Here is a 17,485-nt window from a genome sequence, read left to right as displayed (position 1 = left end):
TTTTCACTCTGTCTGACCAGAACTAGTTTCCTTCTCCCAATTAAATTCTGAAAAATTTCCTTCTCTAACATGCTTAGGAGTCTCTCATCAATGATCTAGCAATGCTTACTGGAGGATTTGATTGGTGCTTTATCTATCCTCTGGCCTGTTGACTTGGGAGATTATACCCTCAAGCAGATAGGTCTGGGAAATCCCAGTTTCCGATTGTAATGGTTAAAATACCTGGTAGCCAAATGCAGTCACTTGAGTGATGAAACTAAGAACTAATTGTTGTTTGCACATGCTGGCTTGATATTTAAGATGTTATTTTCTATTCAGTAACAAAAAAAAAAAAAATCTTGAAAATCACTTTTTATTTTCTCTATGGTAAATGGGATATGTCAATCAAATACAGGATACTGGGACACCACCAAACTGAATCTGATCTTAATTGCATTTCTTATAACATATATTTTCATTCTTCTCAGGAAATAAATACTCTGAAGGCAGACAACGAAGTTCTAAGGACTGAACTAAGGTTTGCACAAAAGAAGATCGAGTCCCTTCGGCTTGAAAGAACCAACAACCATGTCCTGAGTCATAGGGAACATCAAGACTGTTCCTAGCCCTGAAGCTAGGAGATCATAGGAGTCACATCATAGAAAAAGGTAGACCTCAACTTTCTCCAGAGCTGCCAAACACAAGGGAAAGATCGTTCATCAAAAAACACATACCCTCAGCTTTTTTCCCCATTCATTTGAGGAGGAAGTATATTTTCAATGGGGTGTTATCCAGAGATGTTCTCCTCCATGTCTCCTGGCTGAAGGAAAAAAAAAAGCTAGACGATGTCAGTACTCAGTACAAAAGATCTCTCCTTCCACCACGATCCTCCCCCTTAGCTCCAATGTCAGTACAGAGGAGTTGAAAGTCTGGCTACAGGATCTTGACAAGGCCTCACAACCCTTCTCTGAAATACTGCTCTTATGACCTCAGATGATCTCTGCATCCATCAAACTAAATTCTAAACTCAGCCCTAAGAAGACTCTTAAAAAAAAATTCTCTTCCCTACTTTACCTGAGAGCAGGATTCATTTTGTTCTACCCATTCAATTTGTTTCCAGTCTACAACAGTTCCCTTACCATCAGATATGATGAAAAAAATCCGTTAATCAATCAACAGACTAGGCTTCTCCTACACCTTCCTCCTCCAATCCTGGCACCTATAATTTCAGTGGACTATAGAAATCATCTCAACACCATTAATACCATGTCTTTGAAGAAGACTGGGCAACCATTTTGTCTTTGGGTGTCCACAGGTTTCCCAGTAGGGTAGCCATTCTGTTCTTCTCTCACACTTATAAATCTCACTTCTCAATCCCTAGGCATTTTACTGAAAGAGGACTAATTTGCTCTCATTTTAAAAGCTTGTTACCAAAATATCACTATGTGCAATTGGGAGATCATCATCTCAGCTATCTAGCCTATATGATAATCATAATCAGAATAGAGATCGTCTTCATACTACATGACTATCCATTTTGTAGAGTGTTCTAACATTTACAAAGCACAATACATATTACATAAAAATTATTCATCATTACTTTTGGGGTAGTAATGTTAAAACTAGGACCTGAAAGACTATCTTTTCCAGTTCTTTAGTTTTTCAGAGGAAAGAAAACAAGATTCAGATAGAGAAATCTTTTTTCAGGATCACACAACTTATACATAGTGAAATTGAAACTAATTGGCTCTTTCTGTAGGTTTCTTTCCACTATGCCATATTGGACAAGTCTGTAGAATAGATAGAATTATGACCTACATTTTACAGATGATGAAATGGAATCTCAGATTTGACTTCCTCGAAAGTTACATACTTAAAAGTGGCAGGGCCAGATAAAACTTCCAAGTCCGTTGCTATCAAATTAAGTTCCTGAGATTATTTACCCTATCATGGCTTAAGTGTGGCTGAAATAAACAAAATACATTGTCTCCATATATTTTTGCATTTGATAAGAGCATGGATTTGCATCATACTGTAGCTAGAAAATATCTTTAAAAAAAAAAAAAGTAACCTTTTCTGTTTAATTTTTAATTCAAGGAAATCTTTGAAAGTTCAGCTGATCATGACAAAACCCCTTCCTTTTTGTTTCAATGTATGTTTTGGGGAAAGAGTATACCTTTTCATTAGTGAAACTGTTTGAGGTATATAAGCTAAGTAGATGAATAGTTTCAATAATGGCTGATATTGTAAATATGTATACTTTGTGTATAGAAAATGTCTGCATGTGGGCTATTTTTTTCTCTGTGTAAAAATGTGAATGTGAAATATGTATAATTTTTGGACATTCCTATATTAATCCCAAAAACACCAAGGTAGTCTGAAATCATTAAACAGTAAAACATCTTGCACACAGAATTTATAGTTTTGTTACACTTTCATGCAAAGCATGGTAATAATACATTTTTATTAAGTTGATTTCAACAAAATTTGCATTGATATTATCCACAATTTTGGAATTTTGTATCATTCAACTTCATTAGTCTAGTTCCTCTGATCAAGAGTTTACAAATTCCCATTTTAGTTCTTTTTCACTCATCCAAATGAGAATTTGGCTTTATTTATTATAATGAGATAGTTTTCACTTTTAAACTTTGAATGCTGTTTCCCAAATCCATCCTCACTGGTCAAAGCTAACATTTCCAGATGACATCATTTATTTGAGTTCTGGAAAATTAATCGGATAGGAGGTAACTAATTTACTACATTTTCCATAACTACTAAGCCTGCAGGGGTTGAATTTTTATTATCATCTTACAGTAATGGCTAATCCAAAAGACCAATTCTTGGAATGTTTTTAAATAAATTAAAATATGTAAAAGTATAAAGGAAACCAATTAAATTGAAACAGTTAAGCAAAATACTTAAAAAACCTAGTTCATAGGCTCAAGTTAAAATTTTTGTGCAAAGAGAGCTTGGTAGTCTTGTTTACATTAAATCTTACAAAGTTGTGGAAGCTACAGGATTGAAGTGGAACAATTTGGTTAAAACCTGCTTTACCACAATTTAACCACCTCGGGTCTTAAATGTGTGCTTATTGTAGATGTTTATTCTCAGAACAGTGTCAGTTAGTAGATAGTCTCATTTCTCATTGGTATTTAACACTCCCTTGTAATTTGTAAACCTGTCCAAAATTGTATATGTAAAAGAACTGACAGAAACCAAATGTACAGATTGTAAAGTCTTTTGATACCTAATGTAAGTTTTCTTTGTTTAATATTTATATGATAAAAGATATTAGGATCATCATCATGTGTCATTTCTTGTAACTAATGAAAAACAGAAAAGCTTGACATTTCAACTGCCTGAAAAGTATTGGGATGTTGATCTATGGCTTTTAAGAAATGGCCAAGTACCAATTCACTAAATAACAAACATAGGGAGAAACTGAAAAGTGGGCATGTGTGTATTAGAACAAGCAGCTTTTACTTTGTGCTAAGCACTGTGCAAAGTGTGCAATAGATCACAATCTCAAACCACAGTTAGCACATAACTTTTTAGAAATTGGTATGTTATTAAACTCCTCTCATCAACAGAGATGAGCCTTTCCAAATGCAACAGAGATGAATGAGCCTCTCCAAATGTACCTAGTCTGTTAAGGGTCAAAACCAAAATCTAGCCCTATATTTGAAATCTTTCTCTAGCTTGGTAGGACCAAAATTTGTACTTCACTAGTCTAGACTTAGGGAATCCAGTATTATAAAATGATTGAAATTAAGAATTCACTCCAGAACTGAGTTAATTAACATGGGGTAGAAGGCAGATTAGAAAAAAGGTGTCTGTGGAGGTTTGGTCCAGAGGATGCTTATTTAGAGGGCTACAATACATGAGTTGAATGACTAGACAGGATGTGAAGCATAGGCCAGTCTGCTAGAACTGTTTAGTTCACCCTCAATAATTAGGATAGCTTAGCCTCAGAATATCTTCAAAGTGGGTGAATTATCTCAGAGGGATATTCTTTAGGTCAGGTCTAGAGGATACTTTCATAGAAAGTTATGGGGCTGTGGCACAGATGGCAAGATGTCACCAGAATAGGGCTTTAGTAGAGTTACAATTTTATACCTTTTAATGCCATAACCACCCCTGATTAATAGGGAGTTGAAGATTAAGGGCAAGATATAAAGGAAAAAAACTTTTCCAGGCTTTAGGAATGTTAGATTAAAAGTTCAATTTCATTTTGGTTTTGTGTCCCAAACATATTGCAATGGACATAAGTTATTTAATGAAATGACTGATGAGGGAGCAGTAATCCCCCATTTCCTTCCGATCCTATTTTAACTACAATTTAACTGTTGTTAATTTTGATCACTTATATATTTCCTATGAACAGACATAATCAGATGCAATTTTGACATCTAAAAAACCCATTCAAGACTTGCAAGGGACTTTTAAGAGAGGATCTAAATTAAACCTGTCATTTCACAGATTAATAAATTTAAGACCCAAAAGAGTGAATGACTGCCCACAGTAGTAAGCAAGCTAAGGACCAAAAATAAAAATAAAATAAAAAACTTTCATTCCCCATGGTTTCCTACTTCAGAAAGTATTTTTGATTCTGAGATCTAAATTATTTTCAATATAATTTTATGCTCTCCCAGACAAATCTTAGAAAAATGAAGTTGTTTAAACTAATTGGGGGGAGGGGTGTATAGTAAAAAGTATTATTTAGTAATCAAAGCAATTCTAATTTTTTAAAAGTTATTTTTATTTTCTCAAGTGGTCCTTTCTGATTTATAGGGTAGGTAACAACCATTTGGTACAGAGGAATTCATCAGATTCTATATAAATAACACAAGCAAAACTTAAACCAGTATTTCATTCAGTGTTCACAGCTGTTATTAAATGGTATTTTCTTAAATATGGAAAGGATTTTTTCTACTGTCACACATGAGAATGAGTGTTTTTGTCCATTAAATGTAAACATACAAAAAATACGCTAAACAAATGCTCACAAATAACCAAAAAAAAAAAAAAAAAATTCTACATCTTCCTTTCCTCTGGAAAGTATGTTGTCTTACAGGGTGGCTTGAAAATATATTTTCAAGCCTGCAGCAATACAGAATTATACCCTTTTTTGATGTTACATTTCCTTAGGATTTTACAATTTTTCTTTTGAAAAATTGTTGAACAAGTAATCACATCACTTCTCTGGTTAACAATACATTTGTTGAATTAGAGGCTGAAAAGTTGTTCTGCATATGCTGGGACATTGATTTTACAACCTGCCTAAGAAAAAAAACCTATGTAGCACACCCACATTTTTAAGGAGAGATTTATCATTCACCATTTGTTCTTTATATAGAAGGGACTCCCCAGAAGAGTTAACAATATTATTTTACTAATGTTCACATATTAGTGAAGCAAGTAGCAGGGTGTTATCCCCATATAATACATAGGAAATTCCTAGGAGATGGAGCATTTGCTCTATCCCTCAAATCCTCCAGGAAATAGCATCACGATTAGAATTCTGGATTCTGCATTTTCCAAACCAATGGCATGCAGAGATACTGAGCTAGTTCCCAAATACTACAGAAAACAGTAAATAAGATCCTTCCTTCAGAAAGTGGTACTATCCATGGAACCAATTCAGTCCATTTGTGGTAAATCTACCAATCAAATCTAATTTTTGGCCAGATTTAACATCAAAAGAATTAAAAGATAAAGTAATTTGGCCTAGAGACCTAGCCCAATTCCTTACTTTAAAATATGACAAACAAGCTTGTCTTTATACATATATATATATATATATATATATATATATATATATATATATTCTAAGACTAATAGTGGAGCAAAAAAATGATTATTTTCTTTGAAGGTCTGTTCCTTTTCCAGCAAAGAAAGCTATCTCCTACTTTGATGCACAGACAGTACATGTAACTTTTGTCCATTTAAATTTCTCTCGAATGTTCAACTTTGTTTTGTTAGTGAGATAAGCAAATTCCAAAGATTTTTAAACTCAAATCAGAAAATGATTTTAAAATGCTAGGGAGGAATTTTAAGGAGAGAAAAAAAAAAAAAAAAAAACCCTGCTATTTTCTCTTATGTACAAATAGGTTTGGACTATAGAGAAAAAGAAGTCTAGTAAAAATAGAGATGAATGGAGTCCCTCCTATAGAGAAAAAGCAAAACTAGATAAACACATTTTTGGACCCCTTGACTACCTAATCTCAGGCAAAAAAAAAAGGGGGGGAGGGTTTAGAATGAAGGAGTATTAACAAATACAAAGGATGTACAAAAAATACTGATGAAGCCAACAATCTATAGTTCCATGGGAAGTGGGGTCAGTTCTATGAAACAAACTTAAATAAAATATAAGTACTCTAGAGTCTAAACTCTGATCAGGAAAATACTAAAATGCTTCCCTTCCCATGTTCTAAGATTAATGGTTATAAATATTTACATTTTTTAAAAGTTTTTTGTTTTTATTTTCTCATCATCATTTTTTTTTTTTTGAAAAAAGCTCCAACATGCTCAAGGATATAAGGAACATTGGGACCACTTCCCTTAAGAGATCAAAATCCAATATAAAAAAAAATGCTCTTATGTATTAACCAGGTTCAATAGTGATGGTATTAGGTGGTCTAAAGGGTATATACTTGAAAGAGCATATTCAAATCTGTTATTTAAAATACTATGCCTAAAAGTACCGTACACATCCTTCTACTACAAAACAGGCATCATCTAATTTGTCTACAATGGAATTTTTAATATCGTCTATATCCACCCCCACCACCCCCTCCTCCTCCTCCATATGGATCTCCATAACCCCCTCTCCCACCATAACCCCCTCTCCCACCATAACCTCCTCTTCCACCATAATCTCCTCTCCCACCATAATCTCCCCTTCCTTGAAAACTCCCACCTCTACCACCACCCCCACCACCTCCCCAACTCCCACCTCCTCCTCCTCCACCACCCCCACTGGCTCCCCAGCCCCCTCCACCCCCACCTCCTCTTCCACCTCCACCTCCTCCCCAACCACCTCGGCCACCGCCACCCCCACCTCCTCTTCCGCCTCCTCCCCAACCACCCCTCCCTCCGCCTTCTTGTCTCTTCTGCCAAGGAGGCATTTCAGGAGGCGGTGGTTCAATTTCAGTTGGCCTTCCTCCTCTGTCTGGAACTCTTCCCATCAACACCTGCAATTTATAATGAAAAAAAGGAAAAAATTCAACCACTGAAATGTCCAAGTATCTGGAAGATTTTAGTTTTAATGATATAGAAATAAGAGAAAAATACTTAATATGCTGATTATCCTGAAATTCAAGGCAATATAAATAATACTAAACCCAGAAATATGACTTGAAAAATCTCAGTGTGATTTTATTTCTGACTTGTCAAACAGAATAATCAGGAAGAAGGTCTCCATTACTTAAGATATTTTGCCAGTGAGGCAGCTAGGTGGCGCAGTGGATAGAGTACCAGCCTGAAGGCAGGAGGACCTGAGTTCCAATGTGACATCACTTAACACTTTCTAACTGTGTGATCCTGGGCCCATCACTTAACCCCAAATGTCTCAACAACAACAACAACAAAAGATATTTTGCCAGGGAGAATATTTGCATTACTTGAGATATTCTGCTTATTTTCTTTCATTTCAAATATGCTTAACTATCTTCCAAAAAGGAGTATTCTTATGTTCCTCAAATAAAGGAGTTGGAATTGACTTCATTATGCAACCAAAAGCAACAACATATTTCATGGAACTTTTGGTTATAAGTTTTCATAAATAAAAACAACTTATGATTAGCACAAACAAAAAGATGACCATGAAGATAAATGCAGCTAATGGGCCAACATCTATAATAAAAAGTTAGAAGAGAACTCATAAGAGGGACCAAATGAACAGATATACTGATACTCAGTGACTTCAAAGCAAAGACAGACATAAGGTATGTACATAAAAACTGTTGGAAAATAGGGTTCAAGATTAAGAAACAAAAGGCACTAAAAACTTATAAACTATTTGAAAGCCTCATATCTTGTATCATGAAAATTTTGTTTTAAGAATAGTCTAGGGACAGTTAGGTGGCACAGTGAATAGAGTCTAAAGGTACAGTGCTTGATTAGCAATGAACATCGCTACAAAAAATAAAGTGGACTTTAAATAGACAAGAAATTACTTTACACAAAAATATAAGAGCCACCTAATAAGCAATTATCTGCCAGACTTCAAAAGTTCATTAAGACAAAGGTCAAAGTTAACATTAAGAAACTAATGATTAGTGATAGTAATATCATCCAAAGGAGCCTCAAACACCAACCTGAAACCAACATGCTATATATAAAGAATTAGAAATGGAACTAAAAACACTTAAAAACTAAATGGATTAGATCAATTACAAAGAGTAGCAATTCATGCTGGAGATAATTTTAAAAGCACTAAGAAGAATCAATTTTCAAAACATCTGAAAGGGTCAAAGAGATCAAACAGAAAAAAAAAAAAAAATTCACAATATTACTCTCCCAAAAAGGTGATCAAGAGGATTCTACTACAGATTAACTAGAGATCTATAGGACTACTTTCTTATCTCTATAAAAACTCTGAGAATAATCTATCCACATTCAAGAATATCTGTATAGGCAATGATGTTTATACATATAGGTAAAGAGAAGAAAAGATAACAGAAAGTAGAATGGGCTACATTGGGGTCTAATGAGTTCAAGTTAAGGATAGTTGACTACATATGTATATTGTAAAGAGAATTCTTTGTTAAGAATAGAAGGCATTTAGATGTTTTTTGAGGTTCTTTCCAACTCTAGGATTTGGAGACTTTCACTCAGGAAGAAATTGGGATTAGGAACGTTATTGCAAAAGAGGCAGTATCTCATCTGGGCTTTGAAAGAAGGAAACCACATATTAGTAGATGTAGTTGAGAAGAGAAAACTATTACAGATGTGTCATATTAATACAATTTCTCAAAATATTTTGCCCAAGTCTTTTTTGCACTATTGTCACTGTTCATTGCATCACATTTATTTATGCATATAATCTATCCTTCCTATCAAATTATAATCTCCTTAAAAGCAGGACTTTTTTCATTTTACCAGTGTATTTCTAGAGAACAGCCAAAGACTTGGCTTAATAAATATTGAAATTACATAAAAGAATTAAAGGTTTTTTTTTAAAGTCATTAACTTTGGATGAACCATGGCAATGAGCTCAATTCAAGACAATTATTAAGGTACTTAATATATACAGAGCACTCCAGGAATTAAGGAAGATAACACATAATTTAGATGAGATTTCTGTCTTTATGGCCTAGTAGGTGAAAATGAAAGAAAATCCTAGCATTTAGATCACTACAAAGATACAGAAGATCCATTTCATTTTTACAGGAGAGTTCCTGATTCATGTGGATATAATCAGATCAGAAAAATAAATATAGTAGTAACCAGGAACATCTACACTTCTACCTATCTTCACTTAAGCCTTTACCTACATCTGGAATGATTTCTCTTCTCTTTTTTCATCTATATAAAGTACATACATATTTGTACTTTATATACGAGGGGAAACCAATCTGAAGTTCTATTTTCTCTGTGAAAACTCCCTTGATCAGCCTAATGTCTGAAACATTTATTTGCTACCTAGCATGCACTATCCATATGATTAATCATCTTTTTATGTATTTGCCTTGTTTTCTCTTATTTTTTCTTGAGTATAACTCCAAAAAAATGGAAAATACCACTAAAGTTCCACTTGCTGCTACCATTACACCCCTCTTAGGAAGAAGGCCATAACTGAAAAAGCATCAGCAGCAACAATTCTTTACTAAAACATATGTAATCATAAAATATCTCCAACTAAGCACAGATATGCTGACTTTTAATAAAGAAGACTTTTAATAAAGGAAATAATTTAAATTTACGAACATAATCAAGGGACAAAAAATTCCCTCAAACACTTCCAGTCTAGATTCTACACTAAGTCAATTTCAACTGAAAAACAAACCTTATTGATAGCGCATGTAGTCTTTTCCCGAGTAGAACCACTGCTTGTTCTTATAATCTTGGATAGATCTTCACGAGCAGCAAGAAGATGGGCCAATGTTACTGTTGTTTTTGGTGACAATGCGTAACGCTTAGGCTGGTATATTCTTGCTATATCATCAGTTTTTACCTTAATTACAAAAGTTGGGAAAATGTCAACCAAAGTAAAAAAATACAATTATCAAATAAAAAAAAAAAAAAGAAATTTATATTAAAGAAAATGGGGAAAAAAGTAGAAAAAAATACTTGGGAACAATTAAATCTGAGCTACATGAAGAGGTGTGAAAGAAAAAGTAGCCAAAATACATGGTTTCATTTACAAAGAATTTTACAGTTTACAAAGCAATTTTCTAATAACTATTCCTCTTACAGCACAAAAATATTCCAACACATTCCCAAATTGAGTTTGTTATAATAGATTTCTGTTCCCTGCCCTTTCTCCCAGAGCTAAATCATAGATTCATCTCTTTTCATTACTGAACCTTTTTAGTTAATGTACTTTGCTCAGAACTAATATTTCTTTTAATCTTCTCTTCCCCTTTCTATTTCTTAGCCAATACCATATGGTTCTGATGACCACTACTTTATAAAATAGTTTTAGGTCTGGTATAACTAGGCCACCTTCCTCTGCATTTTCTTTTTCATTAATTTCCTTCAAATTCTTCATCTTCTGTTCTTCCAGATGAAATTTTGTTATTTTTTTCCAGCTCTATAAAATGATTTCTTGGCAGTTTGATTGGTACAACACTGAATGCAAGTAGATTAAATAGAATTGTCATTTTTATTATATTAGCTCAGCTGACCCATGAGCACTTAATATTCTTCCAATTATTTAGATCTAACTTTGTATACAGTGTTTTGTAATTATGTTCATATAGTTCCTGGGGTTGTCTTAATAGATAGACTCCCAAACATTTTATATCAACTACAGTTATTTTAAATGAAATTTCTCTTCCCATCTCTTGCTACTGGGCTTTGTTAGCAACATATAGAACATATAGAAATGCAGATGTTCACATGGGTTTAATTTATATTCTATTAAAGTTAATTGTTTCTAGTGGTTTTTAATTGATTCTCTAGGATTTTCTAGATATAGCATATAATTCGCAAAGAGTAAGAATTTTGTTTTCTCATTATCTACTATAATTTTCTTCTCTTTTTATTGCTAACATTTCTTGTACAATATAAAATAATAGTGGTGATAACAGGCAACAATGTTTCACACCTGATATTAATGAGAATGCTGCTAGCTTGTCCTCATTGCATATAATGCTTGCTTATGATTTTAGATAGACGCTACTTATCATTTTGAGGAAAACTCTATTCCTATGCTCTGTACTGTTTTTAATGGGAATGACTATGGTATTTTTGTCAAATGCTTTTTCTGCATCAATTGAGATAATCATATGATTTATTAGTTTTGTTATTCAAATAGTCAATTATGCTGTTATTTTCCTGATAATGAACCAACCCTGCATTCCTGTTATAAATCCTACTTGGTAATACTGGATTATCTTGTTGATAATTGATGTGATCTCTTTGCTAATATTTTATTTAAGATTTCTGCATCAAAATTCATTAGGGAAATCAGTCTGTCATTTTCTTTCTCTGTTTTGATCCTTGCTGGTTTAGATATTAGCACCATATCTGTGTCATATAAGGAATTTGGTAGGATACTTGCCCTAAATAGTTTACCCAGTTTTGGAATCATTCTTTAAATGCTTGATAGAATTTACTTGTAAATCCATCTGGCCCTAGAGATTTTTTTCTTAGGGACTTCATTAATGATTTGTCAATTTTTTTAAAAATGGGACTATTTAAGTATTTTAATTTCCTCATCTATTAATCTGAGTAATCTGTATTTTTGCAAATATTCATCCATTTCACCCAGATTATTTGATTTACTGGCATACAATTGGACAAAACAGCTCCTAATTATTGCTTTAATTTCCTTTTCACTGGTACAAAGTCCATCCTTTCATTTTTGATACTGATAATTTGGTTTTCTTCTTTTAATCAAATATTTATCAATTTTTTTTTTCATAAAAACTCTTAGTTTTATTTATTAGTTCAATAGTTTTCCTACTTTTAATTTTATTAACCTCTCCTTTGATTTTCAGAATTTCTAATTTGGTATTTGTTTGGGGGGGGGGGGAATTAATTCATTCTTTTTATAGCTTTTTTAGTTGCATGCCCAATTCTTTGATCTCCTCTTTCTCTATTTTATATATGTAGCCTCTAAGGATATAAAATTTCTCCTAAGAACTGCCCTGGCTGCATCCCATAAGTTTTGGTTTGTTGTCTCATTATTACTGTCATTCTTCTTGGATGAAAATATTGTCTATGATATATTATTTGACCCACTTATTCTTTTTTTTTTTTTTTTTTTAATTTTTTTTTTTTTATTTTTTATTTAATAGCCTTTAATTTACAGGATATATACATGGGTAACTTTACAGCATTAACAATTGCCAAACCTCTTGTTCCAATTTTTCACCTCTTACCCCCCCCCCCCACCCCCTCCCCTAAATGGCAGGATGACCAGTAGATGTTAAATATATTAAAATATAACTTAGATACACAATAAGTATACATGACCAAAACATTATTTTGCTGTACAAAAAGAATCAGACTCTGAATTATTGTACAATTAGCTTGTGAAGGAAATCAAAGATGCAGGTGTGCATAAATATAGGGACTGGGAATTCAATGTAATGGTTTTTAGTCATCTCCCAGAGTTCTTTTTCTGGGTATAGTTAGTTCAGTTCATTACTGCTCCATTAGAAATGATTTGGTTGATCTTGTTGCTGAGGATGGCCTGATCCATCAGGACTAGTCATCATCTAGTATTGTTGTTGAAGTATATAATGATCTCCTGGTCCTGCTCATTTCACTCAGCATCAGTTCCTGTAAGTCTCTCCAGGCCTTTCTGAAATCATCCTGTTTGACCCACTTATTCTTTAGGATTATATCCTTTCCTAATTTTTGGTCTACTTTTCAATGGCCCTTTATTATACATAATTTTTTATTATATCATGATCTGAAAAGGATACATTTACTATTTCTGCCTTTCTGCATTTGATTGTGAGGTTTTTATCCCTTAATAGTCAATTTTTGTGTAGATGTCATGTATTGCTGAGAAAAAGATATTTTCCTTTCCATCAATTTTCTTCAAGATCTATCATAGATAATTTTTCTAAAACTGTATTTCCCTCAACTTCTTGTTTATTTTGTGGTTAGATTTATCTAGTTCTGATAAGAGGGAGGGTGAGGTCCTCCACTAATATAATTTTATTCTCTATTTCTTCTTGCATATACTATACTATTTTCTATTTTTTTCTGAAGTTATACTTTTCTCTCTCTTTTCACCTCTTCCCTCCTCATCATTCTTTTGCTTCTGTCTACTACCTCCCTCAATCTGCCCTCCCTTTTTTCAGTCCCTACTCCTTTCTTATCCCTTTCCACTTCTGTCCTCCCTTCTATTAGCCTCCTCCTTTCCTATAGTGAGACAAATTTCTAAACCATACCAAGTATATATATATATATATATATATATATATATATATATATATATATAATTTCTTCTTTGGCAGCTCTTATCTTTCCATTGAAAATGCTTAAAAGGCCTCTATCTCATTAATGATATATCTTCTCCCAACCTGGACTCAACTGGTCTGAGTACATTCTTTTATTGTGGTGGTTGCTAACTCATGTATAACGTGAATTCTTTTCTATTTGCTTGCAATATTTTTTCTTTAACCTCCATTCAATGATAATATGCCTGAGAATTTTGCCTTTCACCATAGAATTCTATCCTCAAGATTCAGGTCTCCTTTCTTCAGTCCCTCCTGCATCTGTGACATTGAATGAGGTAGTCAGTAATAAAAGTTGTGAACTGGTAGCTGTTCTCACACCCTAAATATGGTTACAACCCTATGTATGGGTCTAGGGCACTGTACACAAGCTCTATCATCTTTTACTTTCTGTACCAGTAGCTTTGTATGCTATTCCTAGCTAGACTTCCTTCCCATTTTCCACAGATATGTCTGTCATTCTTATGCTGACCCAAGCTGGAAAAGAGACTTACCATGTTTTTTCCCCCTCTGATTTTTGGTCAGGATTTGGCCAAATGTGTTTTCTAGATCTTTCTTGAAGTAGATGTGGGAGAGAATAACTATATTTCCTGCCACTCTATCATCTTAAGTTCCATTATTTCTGATTTTCCCTTAAACTCCTTTATTTTTAAATCAATAACAAATGATCTAATGACTGCTACTTTATAATTTATTGTCTCCTATAAAACCTTCATTCCTAATTTTTTTTTCAATATTTCCCCTGATACTCTAAAAATTGTTTCTCCAAATGAAATGTTATTTTGTCATGACATGTAAAGCAACCCTTTAAAAGTTTCATTTGTAAAGCATTAAAATGATAAATTAACATTAACAATACTGCAATGTTCCCTCTTTCCCCCAGGGACAGCTGCTCTTTTCTCCTATACATGACTTTACTCCAGCACTGACAACCCATATCTTCTAGTTACTCTACTTTTCCTTTGTGCTACTTGGACAGAATCAGTATCTGTCACCTTTTGCAGAATAAAGGAGGATCCAAGTGGAATCACTACATACAATGACTAGGCAAAGACTCCCAGAGCTGGACCTTTAAGCACAGCCTATGAGACTTGTTTATTCTGCCTGCACCTGGAATACAAAGTATGTTTTGGGGGAAGAGGGAAAGGAAATAGTCTCTTAAGAATTTGTTCCCTAAAGTTATTTCATGAAGCTGTCACCTTGTGCACGACTGGGGAGGCAAGAGGGCTAACAGTGAAAAGAATGCTGAATTTTGAGTCAAAGGAGCTGGATGTGAATCCTGGATCAATTCATATGATATGGCCAAGTCACTGAACTCCACTATAATCTTAGGAGACATCTTTTTTAATGTGTAGATGCATCTTTATTTACTTTACCTCACATATATATCATCTCACTTTTAAATTTTTTTTTAAACTTAGCTTTTTGGTTTTGAGAGAAATCAAGAAAAAAACTACTTCAAAATGTGATCATCATTAGCATGTAAGAATGTGACTATGTGGTGAATACTCAATTTTGTTAGCCCATAAATGCAGAGAACATAGACTTAAAATGAGATTGCTTAGAAAACTGTTACAGGCTACCATCTACAGGGCACACTTGAAAAAGCATTCTTACCTTTGCTCTATCAGACCATCCAAAGGACTGCACTGTAACATCTAATCGTTTCATTAACATCCGTCGCCGGCATTCATATTCACAACAGAGAGCATCATTGATCCTTTCCAATTGTTCCTAAAATATTTAAATAATAAAAATGACTAATTTTAAACAGTAATGTATGAGAAATCTTTTTTTTTAATTTGTTTATTTTTGTTTGTTTTAGGGAGAGGATCTTTAAATATTTCTGATTGGATCAACAGCATCCTATTTTTCTACCACAATTAAATAAATGAATGAATAAATGAATAAATAAAAGGTTCCAATAAATGTTTATCCAGTCTTTAAAATAGCTATTAAGTATTCTTATGAAAGAGTATAAGTTGTGTTTTTTGTTTTTTTTTTTAACTTTCTCTAAGTTTATTCTCAAATTCCTTCATATCAATGCTCTAAAGGGATCATAATATTTACTTGAATTCCAATGCATTAGAAATCTTAAGAAATAATTCAGGACTGAATTATCTCACTTTATGTTCTACTCACTATCCTTCTCTAAACTCTATGAAATTAGACTTGAAGATAAATTATTTAAATAAATAGTATTTAAAGCACACTGGCTCTGGGGTCAAAGGATTTAGGTTCAAATCCCAAAACTCATACTGTCTACATCATTTATCCTCCCTGGGTCTTCTGTTTCTCATTTGTAAAATAAGAATTAGACAAAATGATTCTGAGGTTCCTTTAAAGGTTTAGATTTATGATCCTATAATCATACACAGTATGATTACAGTGCAAATTATTTCTTTTCATTGCTATTAAATTTATCTTTAGTCAAAAATTTTAAGTCATGTAAAAACTTGCTTCTTATGTAATTTATAGAAAAGAAGAAAGCCAAGAATTTTCTGTTTGTGTTCATATGATGCAATATCACTTTAGGAGCTATAAAAATGTTTTAACTAACAATTGACATTACGAACAAAAATGCACCACCTACAGTTTCTCAATTTAATTTTTACTCACCAAAGTCACATAAACAAGTAACACTTTGAAATTTGGGTGCTATTTGGAAAAACTAAATCATATGTACTTATTTAATTACATAATCCAAAAGGAAAGAATTTTACCGCCTGTTCTGGACTTAAATCCTTTTTCAGCAATGGCTTTCCAATGTGGTTATTTTGAACTTTTGAGAGAATATCCTTCATCTGAAATAAACAAAAACATGCTCAGTGTGAAAAAATAAGGCCTTTAAACTTATAATAATCTTGTTTCTTATTCAAGATTTTATTCTGGAAATTAAACAAATTTAATGAAAAAAGCTTGCATGCATAATCACAGATGCATTATCAGGGTGCTTTTAGTTATTATAAAAACTTAATCACTGTAATATAAGGTTAATTCCTCCAAAGAAATGCTAATTATTTCAATAGTCTTCTACATAATTAAAAATATCGTTTATATATAGAACTATATAAATACCTGTTAAGAGGACAAACTACAGGGAGTATATAAAGTTCTGGAGTTTTTAAGATAGCATTAATTTTGGATTTCTAATTTTAAAAAATCAAGCACTTTGTATTCTAGTTGAATTTCATTATTTTACAGAAATTTTTGACAGGTAATTCCTCCCCACCCCCCAATTAAATACAATTCATATACAACATTCAGCTTTCACATTTTAATAAGATGAATACAAACTATAACCATATGGGGGAGCCCTGCACATGAAACTTGGTCTTTCAGTCTATATGTTAACTGTTTTGCCTGGGTCACTGAATATACATTATATTGCTGTTTTCAAAACCCCTGAATAAGAAAAAGGTTTGATAGTCACTGGTTCAAACTACAAGGTCCGTTTTCAGTTTGACAAACCAAAAATAGGACATTCAGTTTTCCTTTAATAATACTGGGAGTCATATAGCAATCATAATTCACCATGAAGGAAAATTTTGACAAATGATAGTATCTACAGGGTTCACCCATCTTTTTAACTGTAGACATTTAACAATCTAAAGGAAATGTTACAAATGTCTCAAAGCTACCAAAAATGTTTACATTCAGTTTCCCAGTTGCAAAGTATCAGGGAACAAAGTGGTCTAATTATACATATTATCACCAGAATAAATGAATGCTATCATCTGGAAAGCTTCCCATTTTGTAAAGTTATTTCTACTCTTTGAGAGGGAAACAACCTTCCAGTCTTATAACAGCTAACTAAAAATGTTAAGTTGGAGAGGCCCACAGCACAGCTATACTTAAGTTTC

General features: G+C 33.0%; 2 protein-coding genes across 3 annotated transcripts in view; one reads left to right on the top strand and one right to left on the bottom strand.

Moving 5' to 3' along the window:
* RASGRP1 (RAS guanyl releasing protein 1) overlaps positions 1-3,415 on the top strand; it is a 107,148-nt gene extending 103,733 nt beyond the window's left edge. For both annotated transcript variants that reach the window (XM_003755989.4, XM_012545909.3), the window contains one exon: positions 468-3,415. In XM_003755989.4, coding sequence (XP_003756037.2) covers positions 468-605 — 138 coding nt within the window. In that variant the 3' untranslated portion in view covers positions 606-3,415. The remainder of the gene's footprint in view (positions 1-467) is intronic.
* Positions 3,416-6,478: 3,063 nt separating this feature from the next.
* FAM98B (family with sequence similarity 98 member B) overlaps positions 6,479-17,485 on the bottom strand; it is a 28,752-nt gene continuing 17,745 nt past the window's right edge. The window contains exons 5-8 of the mRNA XM_031952067.1: positions 16,346-16,426; positions 15,240-15,356; positions 9,992-10,159; positions 6,479-7,175 (exon numbers count right to left, since the gene is read on the bottom strand). Coding sequence (XP_031807927.1) covers positions 6,744-7,175; positions 9,992-10,159; positions 15,240-15,356; positions 16,346-16,426 — 798 coding nt within the window. The 3' untranslated portion in view covers positions 6,479-6,743. The remainder of the gene's footprint in view (positions 7,176-9,991; positions 10,160-15,239; positions 15,357-16,345; positions 16,427-17,485) is intronic.

This window comes from Sarcophilus harrisii, chromosome 2, assembly GCF_902635505.1.
Source record: "Sarcophilus harrisii chromosome 2, mSarHar1.11, whole genome shotgun sequence".
In the NCBI taxonomy this organism is placed as follows: Eukaryota; Metazoa; Chordata; class Mammalia; order Dasyuromorphia; family Dasyuridae; genus Sarcophilus; species Sarcophilus harrisii.
Note: the sequence above shows the minus strand (reverse complement) of the source record. Positions and strands in the feature narration are given on the sequence as shown.